The sequence below is a fragment of the Larus michahellis genome, chromosome 5, assembly GCF_964199755.1.
Source record: "Larus michahellis chromosome 5, bLarMic1.1, whole genome shotgun sequence".
NCBI lineage: Eukaryota > Metazoa > Chordata > Aves > Charadriiformes > Laridae > Larus > Larus michahellis.
This window is the reverse complement of record NC_133900.1, coordinates 12,097,534-12,123,611: the sequence shown is the minus strand read 5'-3', so window position 1 is coordinate 12,123,611 and position 26,078 is coordinate 12,097,534. Positions and strand designations below refer to the sequence as shown.

The 26,078-nt window shown below is 39.7% G+C and overlaps 1 protein-coding gene across 6 annotated transcripts in view; it reads right to left on the bottom strand.

Moving 5' to 3' along the window:
• The window catches only part of WDFY3 (WD repeat and FYVE domain containing 3), a 178,554-nt gene that overhangs the window by 91,890 nt on the left and 60,586 nt on the right, over positions 1–26,078 (bottom strand). For all 6 annotated transcript variants that reach the window (XM_074588804.1, XM_074588805.1, XM_074588799.1 and 3 more), the window contains 8 exons: positions 23,819–23,942; positions 15,573–15,682; positions 14,374–14,535; positions 12,363–12,555; positions 9,081–9,267; positions 6,044–6,210; positions 2,688–3,155; positions 1,211–1,309 (listed from right to left, as the gene is read on the bottom strand). In XM_074588804.1, coding sequence (XP_074444905.1) covers positions 1,211–1,309; positions 2,688–3,155; positions 6,044–6,210; positions 9,081–9,267; positions 12,363–12,555; positions 14,374–14,535; positions 15,573–15,682; positions 23,819–23,942 — 1,510 coding nt within the window. The remainder of the gene's footprint in view (positions 1–1,210; positions 1,310–2,687; positions 3,156–6,043; positions 6,211–9,080; positions 9,268–12,362; positions 12,556–14,373; positions 14,536–15,572; positions 15,683–23,818; positions 23,943–26,078) is intronic.

Below are 26,078 nucleotides of genomic sequence, written 5' to 3'. Positions count from 1 at the left end.
ATCTCAAGTGCCATGAATAATGCCTTTCCTGATGGAATGAAGAATTTATCAAGTACGTGGACAAAGCCAAGCTGGCAGATGCTGTAAATGCTCAGTGGGCAGAATTCAACAGCCATCTTCGAAAGTGGTTTGAAACTACAAGCTGAAACATTACAGAACTTGAAAACAAGTGCAACAGTGAAATAGCACAGACAACACTGGAGGTCACTCTGACACTGGGTGCAAATTTAAACAAAAAAATTTGCCCAGGCAAAAGCAGAAAAGAAACAAGTTACAAGCTTTACATCATTAGCCCAGGAACTATGTTTAAACAGTGAGTTGTCAGCGAAGCTGGACAATTTTCAGGATTTCATTCTTAAGCATTTGTCGCAGATTGTAGTTTCTCCTACTTAAATGAAAACAAAAACAAAACCAGAAGTGAGAAAACACCAGTCAGAATTGAGAAAAATGAGGAAAAAAAAAAAAAAAAAAGCCTGCTGAAATAAGGATGTTTCATGGCCTCCAAGACCAGAAACTTCCTGGTTCCTCAGGGTGGTGTCCGTTCCCCCCAGCCTGTTCATTTTCTTGTGTAACAGAACAGACAAAAAAGGTTTAGAAACAGTTATCATCCTTTCTCAATCTGTTATTTCAAGCTCAGAGACAGCTTTACGAATGTGAGATAAGCATACTGTTTATTTCAATGTCATTAAGTCTTGGCTAATGAAGCATATTATAAGCCTGCCTGATTTAGAAAAGGACACTCATAACACAGCCCTATTTATAAGTACTGACTGGGAATACGCTCTTAAAAATGAAAAGCCATCTTTCACTAAAGATGCAAGCATTACTAATCACAGTTAAGTAGACATGACGCTGTCAACAGCAAACTACATTATTATGCTTAAATTTTTCAATATACAACCTGTGTTACAAGCCCTACTAAAAATTATTATAGTATTGTTGGAGAGTGATGGGGTGTGGTGGTTGCCTTCAGGTAAACAATAGTAAAGAAACTAAAGTTAAAAACAAACACTGTCTTGTACTCCTTTATTTTATGTGCTCAAGTTTATGCTACTTATTTTCTCTTTCGGAAAAACACTGCAAGAGAAAAAGTATATTTTAGTTTGTTTCATTACTTAGTGGGAAGATAAAGTCAAGACTACATTGCTTTCAGGCATGATTTTATTAGTTACTTTTTTATAGATACCTTGACAGTGGTCTCTCTACTTACCTGCATTTGTGTTTGATCCTTGTAATAGTACTGTCAAGGTCTCCATAACCAATAAAGCCAGCTGCTTTTGGTCCTCAAATGAACTGTTTCTTGAATCCCCTAAAAAATAATTTCAGAAGCTAAAAGCCAGAGTAAAAATCACTTTTTAAGATGCTTCTCAATACTTTCCACCCACACCTTTATTTTCTTTGCTTCCCCAGAGAACATGCAGCCTAACCAAACCCCAAAGCAAATTAAGATTTAGCTACACATGCGTACCTGAGAAATCTTAACTATGAATTGTTTGAAAAGTTAATTTATAAAAACAAGAATTTAAACAGAAGCTTTTGAGCTGTGTAAGCTCAGTGGCTAACACTGCAGCTGTATGTGTACTTTCATATCCCCAACTGTTGTTTCTTGAAGCCACAAAACCGTACCACGGTTGAAGACTTAACAGGATCTGCTCCTGTTCAGCATTCGGTACTTGAAAAGAGAAATTCCACACAAAAGCACAAAACTAAATTCACATGATTACAGTAAATGCGCTGATGATTCAACAGGTGTAACAGATGAACCAACACTGCAAGTGGCATCTTAAACACAGAGTAACAGTCCAGAAAAAAAACCAAACAAACCACATTTTTTTAAAATGACTCTAGTAAGAAGCAAACCACAACACAAGGGCATGTGCATCCAGGTAGCACCCTCATCAGATGTCAGCTTGGTCCATTAATTTACAAGAACATGAGAACTGATGTGTCTGTCAATGGAGCTGCTGGCAAGAAAGCTTTCTAACTTTAATTAACTGCTACTGCTCACTAATGAAGCTTCAGACAATAAACCCAGGTGAAACATCCAACAACCACAAATAAAAAAAACAAGTGTCACTTATGCACACCAACTAGACTGCAATTTGAATAAAGAATGTAAAAAAAAACTGTGTGTGTGTACACACATATGGCACTTCGGAGTGCCTGCTTCACAGGCTAACCAGCGTGTTCATCTCTGGAGATGAGATAGCTATTTATTTTTTTAAAACATGCTTATAAAAATGTAGACCCAACTTATAAAAAACTGCAAAAAGAGCTCAGATATGCACTCTGTAGTACTTTTTCGAAGCCGGGGCTAAACACAATGAAATGCACAAGTATCTTTTGAAAGGAAGAGTATAGATCCTACGTATTGCTCCTTCACTTGCTCTTTTCGTGTTAATTAACAAATATTAAACCAATACGTCAAAAAAAACATTTAAAAAGGAAAAGATGAACTCCTATTTTGCATTCATACAGCATCTTTCATTAAAGCTTGCCTCAAGCTTCTCGCAGGACGTTAAGAGAGAAGCAATTCCAATGAGCTTTTAAGATGGCCCAGCAGCCGCCAGCACAACTCAGCCCTTGAGATACATGTTCAGACTCTCTCATTCCTCCTCTTAAGTGCTAGCCCTCCATCACTCCCAGCCAAAAAGACACGTATTAGTAAAATGGAAGAGCAACCCTACCTTGATCATTCAGTGCTTGAGTGGGATCTTTCAGAAGGGCTGCATATTTATGAAGAAGATTTACCATCACCTCCAGAAGTCCCACTTCCCTGAAGACATCCTTAAAGATGTAGTCATGACGGGTGAACTTAAGGAGCGTCTTCATGGCAATGATGCTACACTGAAAAGAAGTGCTGGATTTTAAAAGAATGCTCACACTGATCAGTTCTTTACAGGGTATGTAATTCAAGCTGAAGACTACAAATTCCAGCATCTCAAAGTATTTGGTCTGCACTTCTGGAAGTTTAGGAATTTTCTCTGCAAACTGAGACAACGTGTGCTGCGATTCCAAAATGAAGTAGTTGGCATTGTCCGCCATATAAATATTTGTGATGGCATCAAGGATGATTTGTGCTAGATAGTTGGTTTTTGCTCTCAAAAATGCATTCTGGAGGACTGAAAATGCTTGAATATTCCTCACACTATGACCTAAATCAGGAAACAAAGTGGGATGGGAGGAAAAAGGAAAGAGAAAGATCTTAATCATCATAAACAATGAGTACACTTTTTAATAATGATCCATACATTTTAGTAAGTGTGAATATAATAACAGTACATGTCACACGTAATAAAAAATTTTGAATAAAACCAACTCTTCAAAAAAGCCTCTGCAGAATCATTTACATTGAAAATCCTACAATCTACTGTTCATTAAGATGGCATCTTCATCTTTGAAAGTGTTTATATAAGCAGCTAAATGAAAGATCATTTCTTTAAAATAGGTAAGTAAGCTGACCTATTGTTAAAACGTGAAACAGGGTACAGTTCTAGAGATAAAACAAAGCCTGCCTGTCACCTGCCCAGGCCATAAGAAAAGTCGTTAGAGCAACAGTAACGTGTTCTGTATTCCATAATGCAGAAACGCAACTCTGCCTTCTACAAGTATTCGGCAGGCTACGTTTGGAATAACGACCATCTGTATCCCCTCACTCAACAGAGCAATAAGCGATGACAAATCCCTGTCAGCCAGGTTCAAATCTAGACAACCTACATGGCTTCCAAATTATCCTCTTGCTTCCACTCTTTGGCAATCGCCTGTGAGAAAAAGAGAGCTACGTGTAGAGAAACTCCACCGGGCAGCGTAAGGCCAGCAGCTCCCTGCCTTCCATAGAGAGGCTGCTTTTGCTCAGGTCTGGATTAACTGTTGTGAACAACCATAGCGGTATCGGAAGGTGGCCCGGGGCTGGCTTTGGGAACCAGGCCTGGGAATAAGATAGCTTTGGCAGGGTCCAGTGCTGTTAACGATTATGGAATTAAAACAAAGCGAAAGAGTCGCAAGGCATAACGTAGCTATAATATTAGCACACATCTTTAAAATCTCAAATTTCTTCTTATAAGTACCTTCAAGTTGAATAAAATCTCATTCATTTGGCCAAAGGATGCATTATTTATGACTGCTCCCTGTGGCCCCCAGAATTTTCTATGGGCAGATACTGTTTTTATTCTAATAAAAAGATGCCTCAAAGCCAACTTTTTTTAACTTCTATAGGGACAGTACAAGTCAGAGTGGACAAATCCCATGACGCAGAAAACAACTAATGGTAAAAATAATTTAAAAAACTAAACAATGAAGAGTGAGAACCGTAAACACAGTCTAAACAAAGCATTTAGGATGGCCTAACAATAAAATAGTATTTTCTAACTAAGCAAACAGTTGATCTGATTTAAAACCCCTTTCATAGACAAAGAATCCTGATGTATTACCTATGCTCTGTGGAATGCTACTCTCTGTGTATAAACTAAGTTGTCCAATTTAAAAGTAAATTCAATTATCTTTGCGTCTAGCTTCACCACCTTCCCTGCCAGTATTTCTCCAGAAGGCAACAGGAAACTTCCTTGAAAACTAAATAGAACAAGTTCAGATACTGGACAAATATGAATGTTACATTATAAGTCACACTCATTTGTTTCTAAAAGGATATTTTCTACATGCTTTCTTTACAATGAAAAATGTGGAAGAGGGGATTTAGAGCTTGTTAAATGTGACAGGAACATAGATAGTGACAGATACAACTATTTATATTCTAATTTTGTATCAACAGTTGCTCCTGGCAATCACGTAGATTGATAAATTATCTTTGATTATTACGAGGAACCCTGAAGAAACCGAATCTTAACCAGCTCTTCAGAGTTCAAGAACTAAGAGGATTTAAATAGAAGCAATTAAGAAAATGAGCTAATATGGTTTTCATAAAAAGACAACTTGCCAACTTAATGAAAAGCAGGTAAAAGGAATTGGGAGATGTCGTGACAAATATCAGAAAATTAAATAAAAGAATTCCTTTCGAGATTGCAATAGGCCATGGTTCTCTCATGTTATTGTATCAGAAGAGCTAATTAGCTTAAGCAAAAATTAGTATGTTATTATCAAAACATGGAGAAATTAAGCTCTGAGTGCGACTGTCACCTTCTTTCTCTATTTAGAGCTTAGGGAAAACAATTCCCATGAACAATGAACTCTCTCAATACCAGCAAAAAGAAGTCATTGTCCAAGGAACCTAGATATACAAGAGAAACAGGGAAAGTAAATCCATCAGTCCATAAATCCATAAATGTAACCCTATCACAAAATTTTTTCTTCTATCCCTGGTACTACTAAATCCCATACATGCACCTACTAAAAGGCCCATGTAATAAACTAGCTCCCAAGGTCGCTTAAATTCCAGACTCCTTAGTTGCATACAAGACCTACCTGAATTTAAAGTTTATACACAGGACGTGAAAAATAAGTTTATTTTTATAAAACCCTTTCTCCCCTCAGACTTCCTCAACCTCATCTCCAGACCATAATTGACTATGGTTGCAAGCACACCACAGATTTCATCACTCTGTGAACACTAGTGATTCACAGATTTCAGCTCACAAATTACACTTGCCTAAGCTGACAAAAGCTAAATTAAAGCAAATCTGGTGCACACACACAAACAATAAATTTCAAACCAGCGCATCAGCCTTTCACATCAGTTTAGTAAAAGCAGCTTAAAACACCGTAAGTCAAAACAGTGCATCTCTCCATTATGACAATCTCTAAAAATGTCCACACGGAAACTGTCAGCTTTGCAGTGACAGATGTTTGACTCGGCCTTTAGTCCCTCAAGGACAAAAGCCCCACACTTTCTTCTTTGGATACCAACCCCATAACAGAACCTTTGAGACCAACAGAACTAAGTATTTGATGTGCAATCTTAGTAAAAGAACCTAGACTCAATTGCAAATAGTTTGTGTAGTATACAGCTTCTCTGTATTTTGTTATTTACATTTAAAAAAAAAACAACAAACAAACAAAGAAAAAGAGGGAGAAAAGCAAGCAGACTCACCTTTGCCTGCAGGCTGTGGGACTGCAAATCCAGGTAGTAGGAAAGGTACTCCAGTGGTAACACCAGCTGGCTTTAATTCATTGACACCATATGTTGTTAAGGAAGTTATCAAATTAACTAAGTCCTTCAAAGCATCCTTAGATTCAGCCTCTTTCGCCTGTTCTAATCTAAAGAAAATACAATAGATCAAGTTAGCAGCACTAGTTTATTTCAACTCAAATCACTTTAGTAAGATACCTCTTCCGTTTTACTCTATTAATTTAGAGACCACACTTTTACTGCCCTGTTCCTGCAGTATTTTACATGTTCTCTGTTCATATTTCATACCATTAAGTCAGTCAAACATTATTGAATTTATGAGAGCATACATTATTTCCCATAGAAATTCACCTCATAAATCCTTCCTAGAACTCAACAGTCTGCTAAAAAGCAGCAGAAACATCAAAATTACTTTTAAAATCCTCTTAACAAACATGAAGCTATTGGATAGGAAAATACCTAGATAGTCTGTCATTAAATAAATCCATAATTAACTTGCTAGATTATATCTGCCACTGCGAGCTAATATTTTATGCTAATGCAATGGTATCTTGGTAGAAGCCTAACACTTGAGAGCACGCAATGCAACATCTTCATTAGAACTGCAGACCCTTACCCTTTGAGCAACAAGAGGACAGAAATGCTAACATCCCATTCCAACCAATGTTTACCACCAGCAACATGCCATCAGACCAAACCCTAAAAACTGACTCCGAGCCCTAGAACAATGCTAATTTTCCTTCTGCTTCAACAAAAATTAAACTACATTTAATTAATTACTAACTCGATAGTCTCTACAGAGAAAGATGGTGACCAAAATCTCCTATTCACTCATGCAATGCAACCTATATTTTTCTTCTTGCTGACAAGTGACCGTGGGAGCCCTTAGAAGCAGCTCATTCTTCATCCTCCATCTTCTTCTCAGTCAGACATGGGGCTGAACCTCCTTCAGACAGCCGTTACAGAAGGACTTAGCTCATCTATTGCCATTCTACTAAGCCTCCACACGCCCTGCCCTTTCACATTGAGGTGAAACTACATACTCGCTCCTTTGGTCCTCACAGACCTCCTGCAATTTCTTATTAAGTCACCTTCTTCATATGTCCTTCCGCATTACCAACTCCGAAGCCTTTCTTCTTTGCAGCTTGATGCCCATTGTCCATATTTCACACCCCTACGTGACAGTCAGCTTCACAATAGTGCCATAGAGCTGAACAAGTCTCTGTCAGTAGATTTGAGCCAAAACATGTCCAGGGAGGATACATTACTGTTGTTCATCATTGACCAATACACAGGCTTGCCCACGTTGATCGTTTTTTTAAATAAATTACATTTCGATTTGAAGATCAAATAAACTAAAAGTTATAAGGAACAGCAAGAGATACGGCCATCAAAACAGCAGTCATTTTTTGAACCATCTTCCGTCTGCTCTACAATACACGCATTGCTAGCAAATACACCACACGGTGTGCGCTGTTCACCTTATTCCAGGCATTTCTGCAAGAGTCTTAGCAATTTTCTAGAGTCACCCTGGGAAGAAGCAAGGATAATGCATTCCTACACTTTTAACCTTTACTGATGTCAACTGAAGAATCCAGGTGCTCTCCTTCTTCAACCAGACATGCAAACCTCTAGTCTTCCTATACATATTCCAGGGATCCCCCATTCTTTGATTTAAAGGATGAGCAACCTCAGGAGAGAGTTTGTTTAAAACACTTGATCTACAGAGGATTGCTTTTGTACCTGAAAATGACATTGTTAATGAAAGCATGTTCCCCTCAGATTCCACCTAAACTCTGGCTGACAGTTTATGGAAAACAATGGAGTTTAAATTACATCACTTTGAATGAATGCGTTAGTAAATATAACACACTCAAAACCGCCATTCATACTATGAGAACAAGAACAATTCCTTAAAAGGTGTTTTAGGTTTTGTGGCACCAAAGATGATTTATGAATAATTTTAACTGTGATTGAGAATGTCAAACGTCACTTCTATGTCTGGTATCCATTTAAAACAAAAAAACCACCCAAAAACATACTATGTAGTAGAAAATTTAGCTCAAGTATTTGAGTGCCAAAACCTAGCATCCTAGCACCCAAAATGAATGTCTTGAAAGAGGGAGAAAACAACATTAACACTTCCCAGGCCGTTACAGCACTGTTTCTAAGCATTTTCGACCCGCGTATACTTCATAAGGTGTACACTCATAGACAATATTTCCCAGTTTCTGTCTTAGATTTGTAAAACATATAAATATTTCAACAGCTAAGCATGCTTCTTCAGAACTTCATAGCCAAGCAAAGCAACACAGACTGACCATAGATTTTACAGAAATAACGTTGCAGACACTAACGTTCTGAGAAAGAAAAGAATGAAGTTTTTTTCATGGAAAGAAATAAAATCATGGACGGATCAAACAACCAAGTTTTGTTTGGGCAAGCATTTTTATCACCATATTTTGTGATGCATTAGCAGGTTAGCAGTACCTTTAATAAAAAATACAAATTAAAAAAAAGAACTTATACACTGGTTCCCTAGTAACATGAGAGTTCTCTCCAGCACTCTGGTATTAGAATTTATGTACAAAAATGTCTCTTCAATACTAAGTAGCATGCACCACATTTACTTACATGATTTTGCATTACAGAACACACAAAAACCCAAACAAACCCAAAAATCACTAGTGGCAGTCAAAATTTTATTTTCTGAATTCTTTCAGAATTTTTAGTACCAGTTGTTTTTAAGCATCTGGTTTCTGTATGTGCTAAGAAAGATTTAGTAATACACCAATAGCAATGAATAAAAAGCTAAAAAAATATAGTTTCATAAATGGAGAGAAGCACATAATTTCATGTTTTGGTCCCACTATCTCCATTTCATAATAACCTATAATCACTTATTTGTCCAAACCTATTCACTTATTCTTTAGTAAGAAATCTTTTCAGAAAAAGCTCACAGTGATCTGCCTGCATTCCTTCAAGCACTTTTGCATACCTGAGGAGGAGGTCACAGAGGAAGTTATATCCTTGCCATATCCGAAAATCATCCAACAACGTTTGGGATACATCACTGGAGTCTTTGAGGAAACAAGAAAGTCCAGCAAACATCTCAACTATTTCTAGGGGAGAAAGGTCATCAGACTGCTGCATGTTCTGAACACATGTGGACAAACATTCCTTTTCTGAAAAGAATCGCAATTAAAGAATTTAGAATTTTACTGACATTAATCACAGCAAGAAGCTTAACTAGTACAAGGAACACGGCAATAAGGTAACTGTAATTGGACTATCTCTTATCACATAACATTTAATATCACAGAGTGTGATTTGTGATCTGAACCTTAACCTCTTTTTGCCAATCCCTTCCTCCTTTTTATAATCTTTACTCTTGTAGAAGACTGTATGGACAAATACTGGTTTTACCTTAGGAGTTTGACCGGATAACTCAGTAGATTAAAAAGACAAGTATGGCAACTGTAAGTAATTCTAAATCATCTTTTTTTCTCTTAAAATACAGTTATATAAAGTCTTGTGCTACTCTAGTTAGCATTTCTTTGGCTGGCGTATTTGCTTTCCCAACACGTCTTGATCAAAGAGAGGCAGCTCGTCTCGTTCTGCGTACCTCTCCCACCCCATCAGTTCATTGGTCAGTTGCAAAAAGCTTTCCCAAATCTATAGCCAGATTTCAGGCTGCACGCCTGTTTTAAAGATGCTCCCTTCAATTATCTGCTATTTTAACTTTGCAGCGTGTGCAAGACAAGTGCAAATCTTTCTAGATAGACTGGTAATAAAACGTCTCAGAGATCAAATCAAAGCATGAGACAGTGAAAGGATGCTCCTTTGCATATGATAAAATGTCTTAACTTTTTTCCTGAATATGAGATGAGCCTCTTGACAGATGTTATCTCTTAAGTCAGGTTTATTTTTTTATCAAGAAGCGAGAGGGAATGCCGACTGGTTTTCTTTTTAAGATTTTATTGCACTTTTTAAAGAACCTAGAATATCTTTTGATATGCCAGCCTCACTCCTCTGTGGATCAAGCCCGTAGAGAAGCGATGATGGTAGTAGCTGCAATATGCTGAGTGACACAGTCAAAACTCGGTTATTTTCTTTGTCGTGCTTCATAATGTTTTCACATATATACACACACCTTCTACAATCATCAAACACCCACCAGAATGCTGTTACAGATGCAGGCAAAATACCTATCACCTTTTAAGTCCTATCAGAAAATACTGAACTGCTGACTATTTTGTGCTTCCAAGGGATACCGTACATTCACATCTTTCTGACTGGAACTGGAAACATGCTGCTAGCACAAGAAAAAACACAGACTGAGATTTTCTGTGAAGTACGTGGGAGCAGGGTGATGTATTTCGCAAACTGTCAAAATGGTTTTGCGCAGCTTTGTAACTACTTGCTCTCCAGCGTGTGAGGAAATTGTGGGCTTCTTTTCTTCCAGTAGGTGTACACTGCTAAAATGTATGATAAGGATGTTCGTTCACTTCAACAATCACTCCAATTTAAAAACTACAAATGCTTCTATGTTGTCCTACAGTCTAAAAGCCCTAAATACAATATTAGAAACAGATTCTACGAAATTTCCTACCTAAAATCCTACATACCTGACGACCAATGCAGTTTTGAATTAATGCAATACGAGTACTTCGTATGCAAAACTGCTCCTGGGCACCTAGTATCCTCTCCAACACCAGTTAGCATCTCGCTTTGCTCTCACAAATTCTTTGTTATGAACTAGCTTGGCAGCTGCCCTTGCCAAACGGACCATAACCAGGCCCTTGTAAAGATACGTGATGAATAAAGTACTCCTTAAATAAGCTACCAAAATCTGCAACCAGCTACAGAAATACCCCGGTATGCTACAGTTTCCATGCCTGAAACAGTCAGGATGCTGTTTGTCTCAAAAAAGGACAGGAGATAGAATGGAATGATGCTGGCTGACAAATTCAGTCATTTGGTGGCTGGCAGGTTGAATTAAGCCCATGAGATGATTTTATTTTGGCCTTCGAGAAGACATAAAACCTGTAATCTGTAAACCGTATGGCAAGGCGGGGAATACAAGGGCGCAGCAGAAGAAACGCAGGCTGGCTGAGTGGTCAGCAATCTAGTCAGTCAACAGGGAAAATGTAGGTACTGCAAACACATCCAGCAGCCAGGCTCTTCCCAGCTGTGTCCCAAAATCTCTGCACTTGGTTGTGACGCAGGCTCTAGGACAGGCTACACGTAAGCTTCCTAGAAGCACCAGCACTGCGAGACCACCTCCTTCAGGCAGAGGCGTGCGTCTGCCAAGCGAAGGAGAGCCTCTCCCTGGGCCAGGCCCTAGGGACAACAACCTTGGGTTAGCGACTCCACAGGGAAGCTGGGCTGGATCACAGGGGAGGAAGCCAGTTGGCTGCTCCATCTGTCAGCACTTGGAGGTTCACCCATACGCCACGCTCCCTCAAGTATTTCCTAGTGCCTGCATTACACGGGTTTTGCTGTTACCAGGGTATGCCACCTGCTATGTACCTGGATAATGGAGACTACATTGCAGATCAGTGGTGGTTATAACAGTCTCGCCCAGCCTCTTCCTGCAAATGCAAAATGTTTGGGAGAAAAAAATTTTCTCCCAGCATACCCAAATTCGCTCTCCCTGGTTTGTGTAACACATCAGTATTTACTACAGGGCAGCAGCTTTCATGGGCTTCTAATAGATCTGTGTCAGCAGGACACATGGACCTGGTTCCTCTTCCTGTGGCTTCCTCAGATGTCTCTACACTTTTATTGCCACTTAGAGTGGTACCCAGACAAGCAGCTGGAAACTGGAAACTGATAGCTTACCTTGTGCCTCTACAAGGGGCTGCTGGTGCTAATTCAAGCGCAGGACTGAAAACAACTAGCTCCTGTTAAGAATTAATGCTCGCAGCCAGAATTACAAACTTATGCATCTTCCCAGTCAATATTTTTCAATACAGGCAGTTACTGATGTTACCGAAAGCCTTTCCTCTTGGTCATCATAAAGTCTACACCAAAAGATAAGGGGAAACTCTCTCCTTCAATGTTAAGTTGAAATGTGGAGAAGGCAGACTCAGCCACAAACATCTCTCTCACTAAACAAAATGCTCTGAAATTTTACCTGTATGTAAATAAAATGTCCAACCAAAAAACCTAGCTTTCCTTGATCTGTTATTTTTGTGCCTATTTCCTACCTAAGAAAACTATGAAAGAAGAACAACAGAAAAAAGACCAATAAATAATACTGGATAAGGACACATACCATGAATGTATTTCACTACATTGACGCTAAGGCCATGACGTGATATGGTCATTAGTACTTCCCCTGCACTCTTCCTCCAAGGCAGATTATAGGGAGGGCACCATGAGGTTATTGCACTGAACAGAAGCTGGAGATCATCCTTTTGAGCCAGTTCTTCCGCCGGGGACACAAAACTGCACAATTTTACTAGGATCTGAAATAATAAGTCATTAAATATCTGGCATTAATACCCTGATCATTGCTATTTTTGCCCAGACTTAGTAAAAGGCGAAACATTCTTCCATTAGCATATACATTAAAAAAGGTAACGCGCTGTTTTCCCTTTGTTTCTCTAATTTGAATTGAAGAAAGGTTATTCAACACATGGTTACTTCAAGTCTCACTTCAGTTTAAAATGACTAGCAAAAGATCAGCAGCAGAGTTTAAATCTGTTAGGCTGACACAGCGTACTTGTGTGGATACCAGGCTGTTCCATGCCTGGAGAATCTGCCAGCTACAGGTCTAAATGCTGCAGTGAGGCAGAGGCTCTGCAAAGCAAACCGTTTCGTCCCTTCCTAATGCAGGAAGAAGGCTATCGATGGGTGGCTGGCAGAGCTGCATCCATAACATCTTGGCCAAATGAAAACAGGCAAAACAGTGTGGCAGGAAAGGCTACAGCAACACTGTACACCTACCTGAATAACCGGCACCCGGATCTCTATTTCCAGGTTACCACAAACAAGACAAAACGCAGCCACACAAACAAAATTACTATGTTGCACTCCCTTTTCTGCATGTTTTGAGGACACCTGATGTCCATTTTGTGTCTTGTGCAGGAAAAGCTGAGTCTCCCTCTCAGAAAACTGGAGGAAGACTTTGCAAGGCTGTCTGCATCCGGGGGAGGAGGTTTGGAAGCCATCTGAAACCTCACCCATTCCAGCCAGCTCATTTGAGAGCACACCACTTTACAGGCCTTGAAGAGGGACAGAAAAAGAGCTGAGTGGTAATGTACTGTGGGGAAACCTATGTGGTAACATTGATTATTCATTAACTCTGATGACTGAAACACAGCAGAGCAATTTCTGAAAGATAGCTCACAGCACATCGTGATTGCTGCTTTGGAAGACAGCCTGTAGTACTAAGACAAAAGAGAGACAAATGGGTATGTTCTCATATAATGTCTGTTACTGGGCAGACACTGCAGCTAGTAATTGTGGGAATAGGGCTCATCTTTATTTCTGTAATGCAGGTACCAAAATGCCTCTCAGATGTTCTATTTACAAATTTTAGCACCGCCTTCAAATCCCTGAAGGACATGATTGCTGACCGATCTCTATGGTTTTGCATACGTGGCTACAATAAACCTACGCAGAGATGCATCCAGTCTGCACATGGAAACTGTTAGTATGACCATTGTCCCCTTTCTAATGGTAACCATCAGCTCCTAAAAACTTTCATCAGGAGAACATATGGGAATTTCCTTGCAAGATCTCCAGATGAAACCAGGAGCAGATCAGACGGAGTCCCTGGTCTCCCTGGCAGATCTGGGGGATAATTGTAATAGTAACTGCAAGCTCAGATGGTTCCCATATTTAAATTATTTGTCTCTATATTCATGCCGTATTGCCATAATTAAAGGGAAAATAGCATATGTTAAATTAATTCAAAGATTATTATTAATTCTAATGTTTTTTACTACGTCTATTTCAATCAGTAATGGCCAAAGATATCAAAGACTAGGACCAGTTAGATTAAAACAGAATAGGCAACATGTTGCTCCTTTTAAGCATCTGTGCAGAAGAGCTGCACGCATTTTTGTGGAGGAGATATTTGCCAAGAACAAAAACCACAGGGGGAGTGGAAATATAACCCGAACTGTGCTTGCAGGAAAATCCATCTTACTCTAAACCATTAGTTTATGAAGAATCAAGGTAGAGCAAAACCTGGTTCAAGTGAAAAGTTTCCAGACTTTTCTCACATAAAGCATTTCCACTCCTCTTGCAAAGTCCATGACCTATTTGACCTTTCTTACCTGTACAAAGACTTTCTGTAGTAGCGCTCGGCGCTCTGCGAGAGGTAGTTCATTCTGTGCTCCTCCAACTACCTCAGGCACATGTGGAAGGTCAAAAAACAGATACAGACATTTAACAAGTGTGGAAGGCACTGACATTGTAGTCATGCAGTCCACAGTTTTCTGGGGAAAAAGAAAACAGAACAAAAAAAAACAGTTCAGCATATTACTATATTCAAAAAGTCACGCTCCTATAATGCAGTTGACTCAAACGCTGTTTTTTTTCCTTTCTCACACCTTTGGTGAGGTGTCCACACCACAGTACAGATTCACCATCTATTGCTAAATGCCTACCTAAACAGTAACCTCAAAAATAGGATCATAATTTATTTACACGACAACAGCATTTAACAGACACAGTTTGGAGCAATCACCGCACAGGACAGAAACAAAAGCTGACAGTCTCTGCCAAGAGAAGCTTACAAGTTAATTACAAGACCGTCAGCCAAGCCCTCATTAGCTATCTATTCTTTGTATCGGTAGAAATGGGAGTGGGAAGAGGACTATTCAATTTATACTCTCACTTGGCAAGAAGGTACAAGCAGGCATAAGGAGCAAGGTGGTAGAAAACATGAAAGCATCAGTGGGAAGAAAAGACAAATTGGGGTGGAGGCTGGTGACATACTAAACACAGATAACATCATGTGCCGAATTATAAAGGCAGATTAGAGCAGAAAGAACAAACCACACAGCTGTCCAGTACATTGCCAGAGATTGGCTCTCTGATGGAGGGCAGCGCCAAGAGCAGAGGCAGTGAAGATTCATGATATCATCACTGCCGCTGGCTTCTCTTTTCACAACTGCTGCTGCCCTCCTTGAATGGGGAGCCCAAGTTCAAGTGATTTAGGTGCTGTATGTGACATGCATCGCATGGAGCACTAAGCAGCAGCATGCAAAAGAAGTCTTTGGGGAACAATAAGAGTTGCGTGCATGATTCAAGAGAACATTATAAGTTAAACTTCCTAAATGTTTTTCTTAGGCAACTGAAACCACACGGAGATTAAGCAGAAGTTCTGTGGCAGTATAACAGAAAAAGGGTCTTAACACAGAAAGCAGAATATAGTTACATCTTTTAATGCGTCTTCACGTGGCTCATTATTTTATTGGTTTTGTCTCTCCCACCCCACAATTTATTTTTAGCCTCGCTGTTTAAGACTAACCTGTCCTGATGAAGCTAGTAAATTGATTGTGGTGAGCAGCATCCAACCTCTACTTGCTTCTTCACTTTGATTGACCTCCAGAAACTGGACTATAGCACGACTTGCAGCCTCTGTAGGGGAACAGTTAAAAAAAATGCAATAAGAATTCAGTCTGACAAGTCTGCAGAAGGAAACACGTCCTCTTAGCAGTCCTGGGTGCTGAGCATAAATTCATCTCTGCAGCACTACTTGAAAAATGTAGGCTTAGGCCTACACTCTCCAGACACACATTCCAGTCTTCCACACGCACTTGGCTTTGACACTAGCAAGGCTGCAAAAAGTACTTTTTTAGGTCATGCATCATCCTTTAAACCAGCAGACAGATTTCGGTAACATGCAGCAACTTCTGTTTGAGTATTTTGGCTTTATCAAATACAACACACTCTCTTTTCCAGAGACATGAAGTCACCATCACTTAGTGGTCTCAGTGGGAAAAGATGATATTCAATCTCTGAAAAAAATGCACTGCACTGAAATAACAGTGCAGAGCATAATGGGAAAATACTGGAGGGAAAGAGAGGTGCAGAAAGATAAAAGGGATGAAAAACAAGAACAAAAGGTAAAATTAAGACGAAGATCAGCAATTAACACATCCCCATCCTAGATTCTTTGGAAAATGAAAATGCTAACAACTTATGGCTAATTCTTACAATCCAGGGGCCACTTCTGGAACCAGATGCTATTCTGTATCAGTCAGGTAAACATTTAGAGCCTAGTAAACATGTTATCAGCCTCAATAAATAAATGAACAGAAAATGCAATCCTATTCACTGCTGTCTAAATACACACTTATGTTAAGAAATCTATAATGCCCATCATGGTGACTGTCCATTACCCTTAAGGGAAATCTGAAACCATTTTTCATTAATAACTGCATATCAATCATCTTCCATGCTTTTAGTGTCAACTAGGACAGAAAGGGAAGGTGCATAATATTGCTTAAAAAAGGAATTACAAAAGAATTACCAATGGAGGAATAAATCAACAATTGAAGAAAAATCCCATTTTAATCTTGGTTTGTTTACTTCATCTGCTGTCAAGATTCCCCAGCACATACCCGTGACGAAGTTTGTTCTAGAGTAAACACATTTTATATGGCAAATTACTTTTCAAACTTCTAGCATTGATTGCACTGAAAAAATAATTTTCTGGAGCACCAGACTGTATGCTGAGCTGGACTAGTAAACCTATGAAGTAGGTGATCCTAAAAGATGTCTACAGTTGTTCGCTTTACATTCCTAACATTAACTTTTCCCAAGAGAGACTACCACCATACAGAGCCAACACCATCAGCCTCTGTGCTGGTGCTGGTACACTCTGCGTACTGGTGAATCAACGTAATAAAAATCACAGTGTAAAGAAACTTTTATCGACAGGCGGACAGCTGGTAGATGAAGAGAAGTGATTACCACCCTCTGCACAGTGCTTGTTAGATCACGTGTGGAATGTCGAGTCCAGCTGCAGTCCCAAACCAATACAAGGAAGACAATGAGCAACCAGAGTTCAGCCGAGGGCCACTGAGACATCTGGAGGCTGGAGCACCAACCCTGTGAGGAGAGGCTGAGGAACCAGGGCTGGCTCAGCTGGGAGAGGGAACAGCCTCGGGGGCACCAAACAGCAGCCTCAGTGCCCACGGTGAGGGGAGCTACCAAGAAGTCAGAGCTGGTCCCTTGACAGCACTGCACGGCTAGAGGGTGAGAGGCTTATACCGAGAGAGTTTCAGACTGCATATAAGGAGAAATTTCCCCCACCCCGAGGACAGAGATGCACTGCAACAGTGCCCAGTCTAAAGCACATGCTTCTTCTACAATGATAGTGCCCCACCAGCCCAACGTTAGGTGCCATTTAGTAGGCCTGTTCTCTTCCTATCTGACCACAGACAGAGCCGGGCAATCAGTCTCTGACTGGTAATGAACAGGGTGTGCACAGCCTCTTTTAGGCATAGTCTCCAAAATCCACCCATGGAACAGTGTCTTTTGGTCATCTTTGAAAGCGAGACTCAAGGGTTAAGTATACGCTTCTGAAAAAGTTGTCATGCTGCTGGCATCCTAAATGGCATAGCAGTTGAACACTATAAATAGCAGTTTCAAAACTGTCAGTCTTAATTAAGCACTACCTAAAACACAGACAGCATTTTAAGTGCAGGAAGAAATTCTCTTGTCATCTGTTCTGAGCAAATTTGATAGCACTATCATTTAAGATTAATTTCCATCATCAGCGCTAGTCTTAATTTATTTCTTGTACCTTTTCTCTGGTTTTGAAGCGCTCAAGTCATCTTTTTAATATAACATCCTCTGTGTACTCCACCCAGATGTCCTTAGCCCTTCAACTTCTGCAGAACAAACCTCTGAATTTAGGATTGGGATATGCTAGCTAGTAAAACCGGTAAAAGAGCAAAGAGAAAAACCTATAAAATAAAATGTACGTATACGTATCTTGACAACCGTGCAGCATGTACGCATAAGCGTGACCATGATTATCCAGTTACATAGCTAATACACAGTATTCAGATTTTTCATCATGGATTCAGTATATATTGGATGGAGGCTTGGTAAAATAAAACACCAGAATTTGTTTCATATGTAAGAGATGACATTGGTGCTTTAAATCCTGGACTTCAGAAATGCAGCAGATGGAAAGCAATGGGATCAGACCCATTCAGGTTGCTAGCAAAACGCAGCACTGCATTACAAGTAATGCTATTGCCTATAGCAATAGCACTAAGGACGAACTCAGTACATGATGGTTTTAGTTAGATATTCTAGTACCACAAACAGCATGTAATAGCATCATCAGACTTTTGTATAGCTTACTCTTATCCTAGAGTGGAACGTTAGTGAAAAAATATCTGTGCGTATGCCAAAGGCAGAGTGGAGGGGAGTGGGAAGTATGGGTGGGTGTGTCAGGGGGCTGGTGGGGAACAAGCGGAAGTCAGGGACCCCTTCTCTATTCGAGCCTTCAAGAAGTCTCTACTACTTCCAGGGAATGCCCAGAAACAGAGTCTTTATTGTTTAAACTCTAGGTATCTACCTAGAGTTAAAGAATACAAATCGTTCCAACTGCCTAGATATCAAGAGAGAAGTATCAACCCAAACAAAAAAGGGATGGCAAAAAGCCTTCCTTCAATCATCAGGAACAGTGCAGTGCTGTCGTCACAAGCCGCAGATATGAAGTGGCTGATGCCTTTGCAGTGTGCAGAAACAGAGGGCTGCTCGTCCGAAGATAAGCAACTTAACCATGCCAGCATGTAGCCTCACTAACCCAGCCAATAAAAGAACGGGCTTTCTAGGATCTCTTGGAAAGGCACTGTATTGTACTACACTTGCCTTGCAGAAGATCTGGTAAAGAGCATCAAAAATAACTTGAAGGTTAACCAAAAGTAGCAAGATATAGCAGTTATTGATCAGAACTGACTCCTGATGAGTAGTTGATAGGACACTGCTTCCCTTCCAGAGCAATTTCAATAAATTCAACCCAGAATCACCTTGTCACACAAAGTACAGAAAAGCATATACAGATATATACAATGAAAAAAACAAGACAACTGTAGTCACAGCACGTGAGATCATTTCCAATATACTCTCTTCTTGAAAGCAGAAAAGTTAACTAACGTACAAAAAAAACAGTCTGAAAGCAGCCCCTAAATCAGCTTATTTTCACGAGAAAAAAACCTCAACTCTTCAAAGAGAAGCAGACACTACAAGTGGACGCTATCAGGAAAACTTCAGACTTCATTATGGGAAGAGCCTATAGTAGAAGCTAAGTAGCTTCCTTTAACTACTATCAGTAACTTACCATAAAAGCGAGATGGACTTGAAAAAATAACACTAACTCTTGTGTATTTAAGACAAATAAATAAAATTCGTTCCACTGATGTGATAGAGGTAAACTGCAATAAAAATGAACAATAAAAGAAGTGTTTGCAGATCAATGGAATTTTAAAAGGAATAAAGGTAGGCATTGTCAGAGGCCAAATACAAACTAACGATGTGGTTTTCTGCAATGGTTAAACATTATCATGATGAATGTTTATCAACTTGGTCTCCCAAAGCGGTTTGAAGATGAGATAATGGCAGTATTTCAGCAGATCTGTTAGAGAAAGGCCTAAAGAGCTTAAAAGCATTTTCACTGGTGAAACAGTTTGAGTAGATCAGTGACAGTAAGAGGAAGAGAAAGAAAGGGTGGTGGTGGGGGGAAACCTCAAAAGACCAACCAAACAAAAAAGCCAAAAAAACCAAACAACCACAAGATTCAGAGGATATAAACAGTAACCAAAAACGTTTATTCTGGAGGTAGGAGGGATTAGCTGAACAGTCTAGAAGCATGGTAAAAATAAATTTAGCATTAAATGGTAAATACTGAGACAAATAACATACAGAGAATGTTCCAGCTATGGAATGAAACATTGACTGAAATCAACAAAGCAAGATAAACTAAATTGACTTTAAAAGGTGCATAAAACAGTGATGTACGCAGACTAGCACGCATGAAATCATAAAAGAAACCCCAACAAAACACCCCAAACTTTTGAAATTGACCTTGAAAGGAGGTTAAAATGTTCCAGCCCTGTGATGAACCGTTTTCGCTTTCTCATTCTTCGGTTTTCTACCCTGCTGCACAGGTTTCATGGATTGTCCCCAAAACCTCTTATTCATATTCTGACTGGGGAAGAACCAGGATTTCCCATCACTAAAGGAATCATTCTGAACCTCCCTGTGATATCAAGTGTTTATATATCCTAATGCATTAAATAATGGGAGCTGTCAGTATGTCATTTGATGTGTCTGAAATGCAGACAACATAGGACTGAATTAGAAACCAATTTTAGTAAACATGGAGTAACCACTACAAGGAACTAAATCACAGGCTTGCACATCCTCAACTGCTGAAATATGAGAAGCTGTTAAGAGTGAAAGACGTACTCTGTACTTGCCCTGTTTCTTACTTTCTGTTCATTAGTGACTGCACATCATCAGCAAGAACCCACTGCTTGGCTACGCGAGTTCGCTGTTTGACATGGGGAGGACAGCTTTATCCCCTTACCTTTAAGTTTGCAATGTGAAACTATTCAGTAGTTGGGATTTCTCATGTACAAGGTACGGGTACTCACTGCAATTACAAACCAAAAGGTCCCAAGCTCACGGAACCTGTGGCACAGAAAGAGAAGCTCTCCCACCTATCTGCACACCAGCCACCTCCACAATGGGGACGGGTACCACACTCCACCATGCATCAGCCCGGCTAGGCACCTTGAAAGGGCACACAAGTCCCAGTGTTCAAACCAGGGGGATCACCTGAACTAATCTTCCCTGCCGTATGCTTGCCTTTGCACTGGGTCTAAATTATGATGATGTGCCAAACACTCTAGGACATACCGTTGAAATACTGGCAAAAATTAGAGAGGAATCAATTGCATCTAGGGTATGTCTTTTGAAAAACATATAAAGTAAAATTGTTACTTCCCCTTCAGCATCAGCAGCTGAAGTAGTCATTAGTAGCCACATCTATTCTACCAAGTTTCCAGCTGTTCCTGTCCCTTTTTTAAGAAGTCTATTTATTTCAGCCCTGAGCCAGATGCACTTGCTCCCAAAAGAAAGGCTGGTTTTGGGACTCAGAATAAGCTAGAAATACATGTCTGAACATATGTTTTAGCATAGTACTACCACAACTTTTTGATCAATTCACACACGAAATTGGATTTATTTGTGGAAAATTTGGCAGCTAAAAATCTCAAGTATATAGAGTTATCTCAACCATGACCCTACCATCTTCTCAAACAGACTACATACCCCAGGGCAAGGAAAACCATGCACGAAGCCTCAAAGATATGGTTACTGCTGTCACCTGCAAATTATCACTGTTGTACAGCAGAGACTTGAACGTACAAGATAATTTAACTCAATTTTAACTGCTTTGTTTTTCTTACTCCAAGGTTACATCCATACTAGAGAAACAAGACAGTTGAAAGTGTAGTTGAACCCATAACTACAATGCCCATGTTCAGAGACTACTTAAGATAGGGTGCTGGCACAGTTACTACTGAATCACGAAACGCTGTTCTGAGAAAACTAGTAGAGTCTGCCAAGAATAACTGAGATATGCCTCCACGACGGCAGGCATTACTCACATAGCTATTAGCATAAATATTCAAAGGCCTGGTGAAAAAAATTGCCCTGTGCTCCATTGTGAAACATGGGGGGGGAGACAAAAAACTAAAAACCACCAACCACCCAATCAAAAAAAAACATCAACACACCAACAAGTAAGATTTAATCATACCACATTCCCAACTGTAAAATACCACCAACAATTTATCTCTTTATACATAAAAAACAAGTTTTTGTAAAATCTCTTCCCTTTTGTTAACTATCTTAAGTTGACTTTTGGTAACATTTCTATGGAAAATTTGTCTCTAAAACAAGCCCAGCAATTTTGTTGACTTAAACGGAGCACTTCAAACCATCAGGAATTTGCACTTGCTTATTACCAGAGACATTTCCTGCATATAGTTGTTACTGAAGTTTTTCACTTTTAAAAACATTCTAGGAGATATAATTACCTGTTAATAGCTATTAAGATATGCTGTATCTTTTTGTTTGGTATGCAAAAAGAATGTAAATTAAAAAAAAAAAGAGCAAGAGCCTTCATAATCCATAGACACGATATTATGTTTTTAACATAAAGCGTATTCTAAAAAGCCAAGAATTTCTATTATTTTTTTCAGTATCACACAAAATGTATACATAGCTCTAAACAGTTCAACACAGAAGTCTGCAAACTATGAGTTTTAACAGCTTCTTAATTGGTCATTTCTGGAGAGCAAACTGCAACTCCCTGGTCCCACTAAGAGCCACAATGCAACTGCAGAGCATGGACCTCTCAGGCCTCCTTACTGAAGTCTGAAAAGGGTTTACTGACCGAAGTAATAGCAATCTTGATAACAAAGGAAAAGTGACTGCTTTCTGTTTTAATAAAAACATTGGTACTCATTACATTAGAGCTTAGAAGAGTACCAAACTGTCTTTTAAGTCATTGTAGTTTCCAAGTGAGGTAGAAAATAAGAAAACCTCCAAAAACCAACAGCGACAACAACAATGTCTACCTCTGACCTGTGAGGTTTCAAGGATGACAACTGGATTATCTTGGAACAACAAGCAGAGGTATGGCTTAAGTAATAAACACACAAAAATGGCCATTCTTAGCAGCATCCAACCGACTAGCAGGCGTAACAGATGTTCCCCAGAAAAAAAGGTCAAACAAACACCACCATCCTGCCAGCACGGCTGTTGGACATTCATTTCCCCTAAATACCCAAAGAAAAGACTATTTACCCGTAGAGAACAGGTTTTGTCTACGATATCTGTTTAGCCATCTGGAATGTTTCACTGTTAGTCACCCTACTTAAAATGGAAAGAAATTGTAATTGGCACAGTTTATGACTCCTGACTTCATGCGTAATAATTTGCACAGCCTTTTTCAGCCCGCTATTTCCTTATTTACCACCAAATCCAAACTGAGAAGCCAGCACAGGTCTTAAAATTATCTAGACAAATCTTCATATTTCTCAGAAGCGCTCTCTTCAGAAGAGGAAATCTAAGAGGAAAGTTAACGAAACATGCCTTCTTGGTGCACTGTCCTTAACTATGCAACTCCCAATACATGGCCAGGCTCTGACACACTCAGGGTTCGACAGAACCAAATTTCACCCTGACATTTAATAAACAGAGCAAAACAGACCCCTAACTAACATATTTCTACGGCTGGCAGTGTTAGTCCCACTGTGGGACTCGCTGTACTTTCCCATCTTACTAGCTTCCAAGCCAACAGCTAATTTAAAACGCACGTTTTTGCAATGTTAAATATCCAAGGGACAAAACACACTACCAACAGGCACCTCAGGCAAGATACAGAAGCTGTCCACATGCATGTTCTCAATCTCCTTCTACTAGTAGGTGATGCAACTTTGGTTTCTCTTTGATGTGTTGTCGAGTTTGTGGAACTCTGTTTTCTCTGTAACCCAGGGAGGAAAACTCTAGCCTCCTCTTTCTCTCTCAGCCCAAAGAAATGGAAGACAACACATTTTTGCTGCAAAGACTTCAATTTCTGAGTCTGCACAGTTGCTGTGGGTGGCAGCTCATGGTATTCTGACTCATCTGAAATTCATGATGCATATCTCGCAAAGCTCAAACTTGTCCCCCATGCAATACCTGTGGACTTATTCGATGCTCTCCGTCGAATTTCAGTCACCATCAACCGTGACACTTGAGTAGTAAACTGCAGGAGGTCAGAAAATTTTTCTGTCATTGTACTTGGAGGAGCATTTCCAAACACCTAAAAGAGAGAAAGGGATGCATCAAAAAGTCATGCAGTTTACAAGGATCACTACCTTTGCGAATGAGTGTTACTATGGAGATTACGAGTTTTTGTTTTCGTGCTGCACTATTCATCACCATACTGGTTTTCACAGTGCATGCATTCAGGGAGGTAAGATCTGATGAATGAAAGGCAGAAAGGGAACCACAAATTTTCTTGCAAGACGAAAACCCCACAGAGTCCCAAAAGACCGAGATTGCACATAATGGGATAAAGATTAGATACCAGAGCAAATTCTCCAATAGGAGTTAAACTCCTTTACTATCTGCTGGACCTAGATATTGTACAGGGGTCAGCTGCATGTACAGAATGATCTTCTAGATGGGGGACTAAGAAGTAGAACTGCTGTGTTAAGTCTTCCCTCAATAAACTGGCAATACCAGGAAGCCTCCCACATTGCCAGCGTCCCAGGGCCTTACTCTCTTCTCTTGAGATCCTCCTGAACCTAACAGCAGTAGTTACTAGTGAATATTTTTAAATAAACTGTCACTTTAGTCTAGTAACTTATTCTTCATGATTAAGCATTAATTTGGTTATTAAATAATTTATTAACTCATATTTAACAGGGAGAAATGCATTAACTCTATGGTATTGCACTAAGCTATGGAACACAACATTATCTCAAAATGGATTAGCTAGCTATTGAAGCAATTTACTTGTCATTCAAGACTGCACACGAAACGGTGTCTCCATCCCCACTTGCACTCTCCATCAAGCCTTGCACTGAAACGGTCACAGTAAAACCACAATATTCATTATCAAACAAAGCATGCAATCCAAATTCTGGTACATGTCAGTGCTGAAAAAACAGAATAGCCTGCTAAACACCTGAATGGTCTCCATACTTCTCTGCTTGTTTACATTGTTTACATTTTTCTCCCTGGTGGCTATTTACGAAACCTGCATGAATGTTACCTATGAGCCGGGAAGCATAAAAGATTACAGTATTTTTCTAGTAAAAATTTAATTCAACATGTTATATTTGCCTCTCAGAAGGAAGATGCGATCTACAGTAGTACAATTGATTTGGACTCAACAGCTGCTTCACCCTTGTCTCCTTTCCCTGGGTGACCCAGTTACACTATTACAGCTGAACTGCTGACATACTTGACTGAGGTGACTTAGTCCAGGGATGTCTAGTGAAATCCACAATATTACAGCCAACAGAGGCGCAACATGACTGCGGTACCGACTTACCTTGGAACCCCAAAGGTACTGAAGAAAACTTAAAAGGCAGAAGACAGAATAACCTTTGTCTAAGTTTGGCTTCTTGCTCCCCTTAGTATCAATTGCTCCGGCACTTTACAGAACAGCCAAAAATATTTTCCCTGCCTACTCACATTGCAAAGTCATGATGAAACACAGCCAGAAATACAACATTGAAATTGAATGCTCAGTTTCCTCACAATAAAAATATTTTTCACCAGAAACTTAAACATTTCTCATACAGGAAATTTCAATGACCATTATCCATAAAGAAAGCAACTGGGAGCCCAGCAACTACAGACAGATGACTGTTTTCGACAGACCAAGAAAAATGCTCCTCATTTGGATTACCGAGCAACATTCTCAGCACAGACAACCTAAATCTCCCTAAACCTTCACAAGACCTCCTTCTGCAGTTGTCTGCATCAGCTCCCAGTTCATCTGAGAGCCTCTAACAAGACTATAAGAAGGGAGGAGGGCCTCGAGGCTTGCGTGTTCACGGGTATAACCTAAGCAAGATTATCTAGACTAGAATGCACGTTGGCAGAGCATCTCACCATCATTAACTGTTTAAGACTCTTCCACTCGGACCAAGGGAAGAGGGAAAAACTAATAGCTCTGTTATCTGTCCTGAGCTTACCTAGAATTGTCAGCAGATCCCAGGAAACGCAGCGAGCTCAAAGTTGACTGAAGTGAACTGTTTTTTAATTAGCTGCCCCATAACTGAGTTTGCGCTATGTAGAACAAGCATCTGCATTGGACGTTAATATACTCTTTAACTTAAGGTGGTAGTAAAAACCAGAAATAGTATCTGAAACATTTTACTAGCAAATAATCTTTTTAATAAGGAAAAGCAAGGCTCTTTCAAGAATACATAAACAATGTACC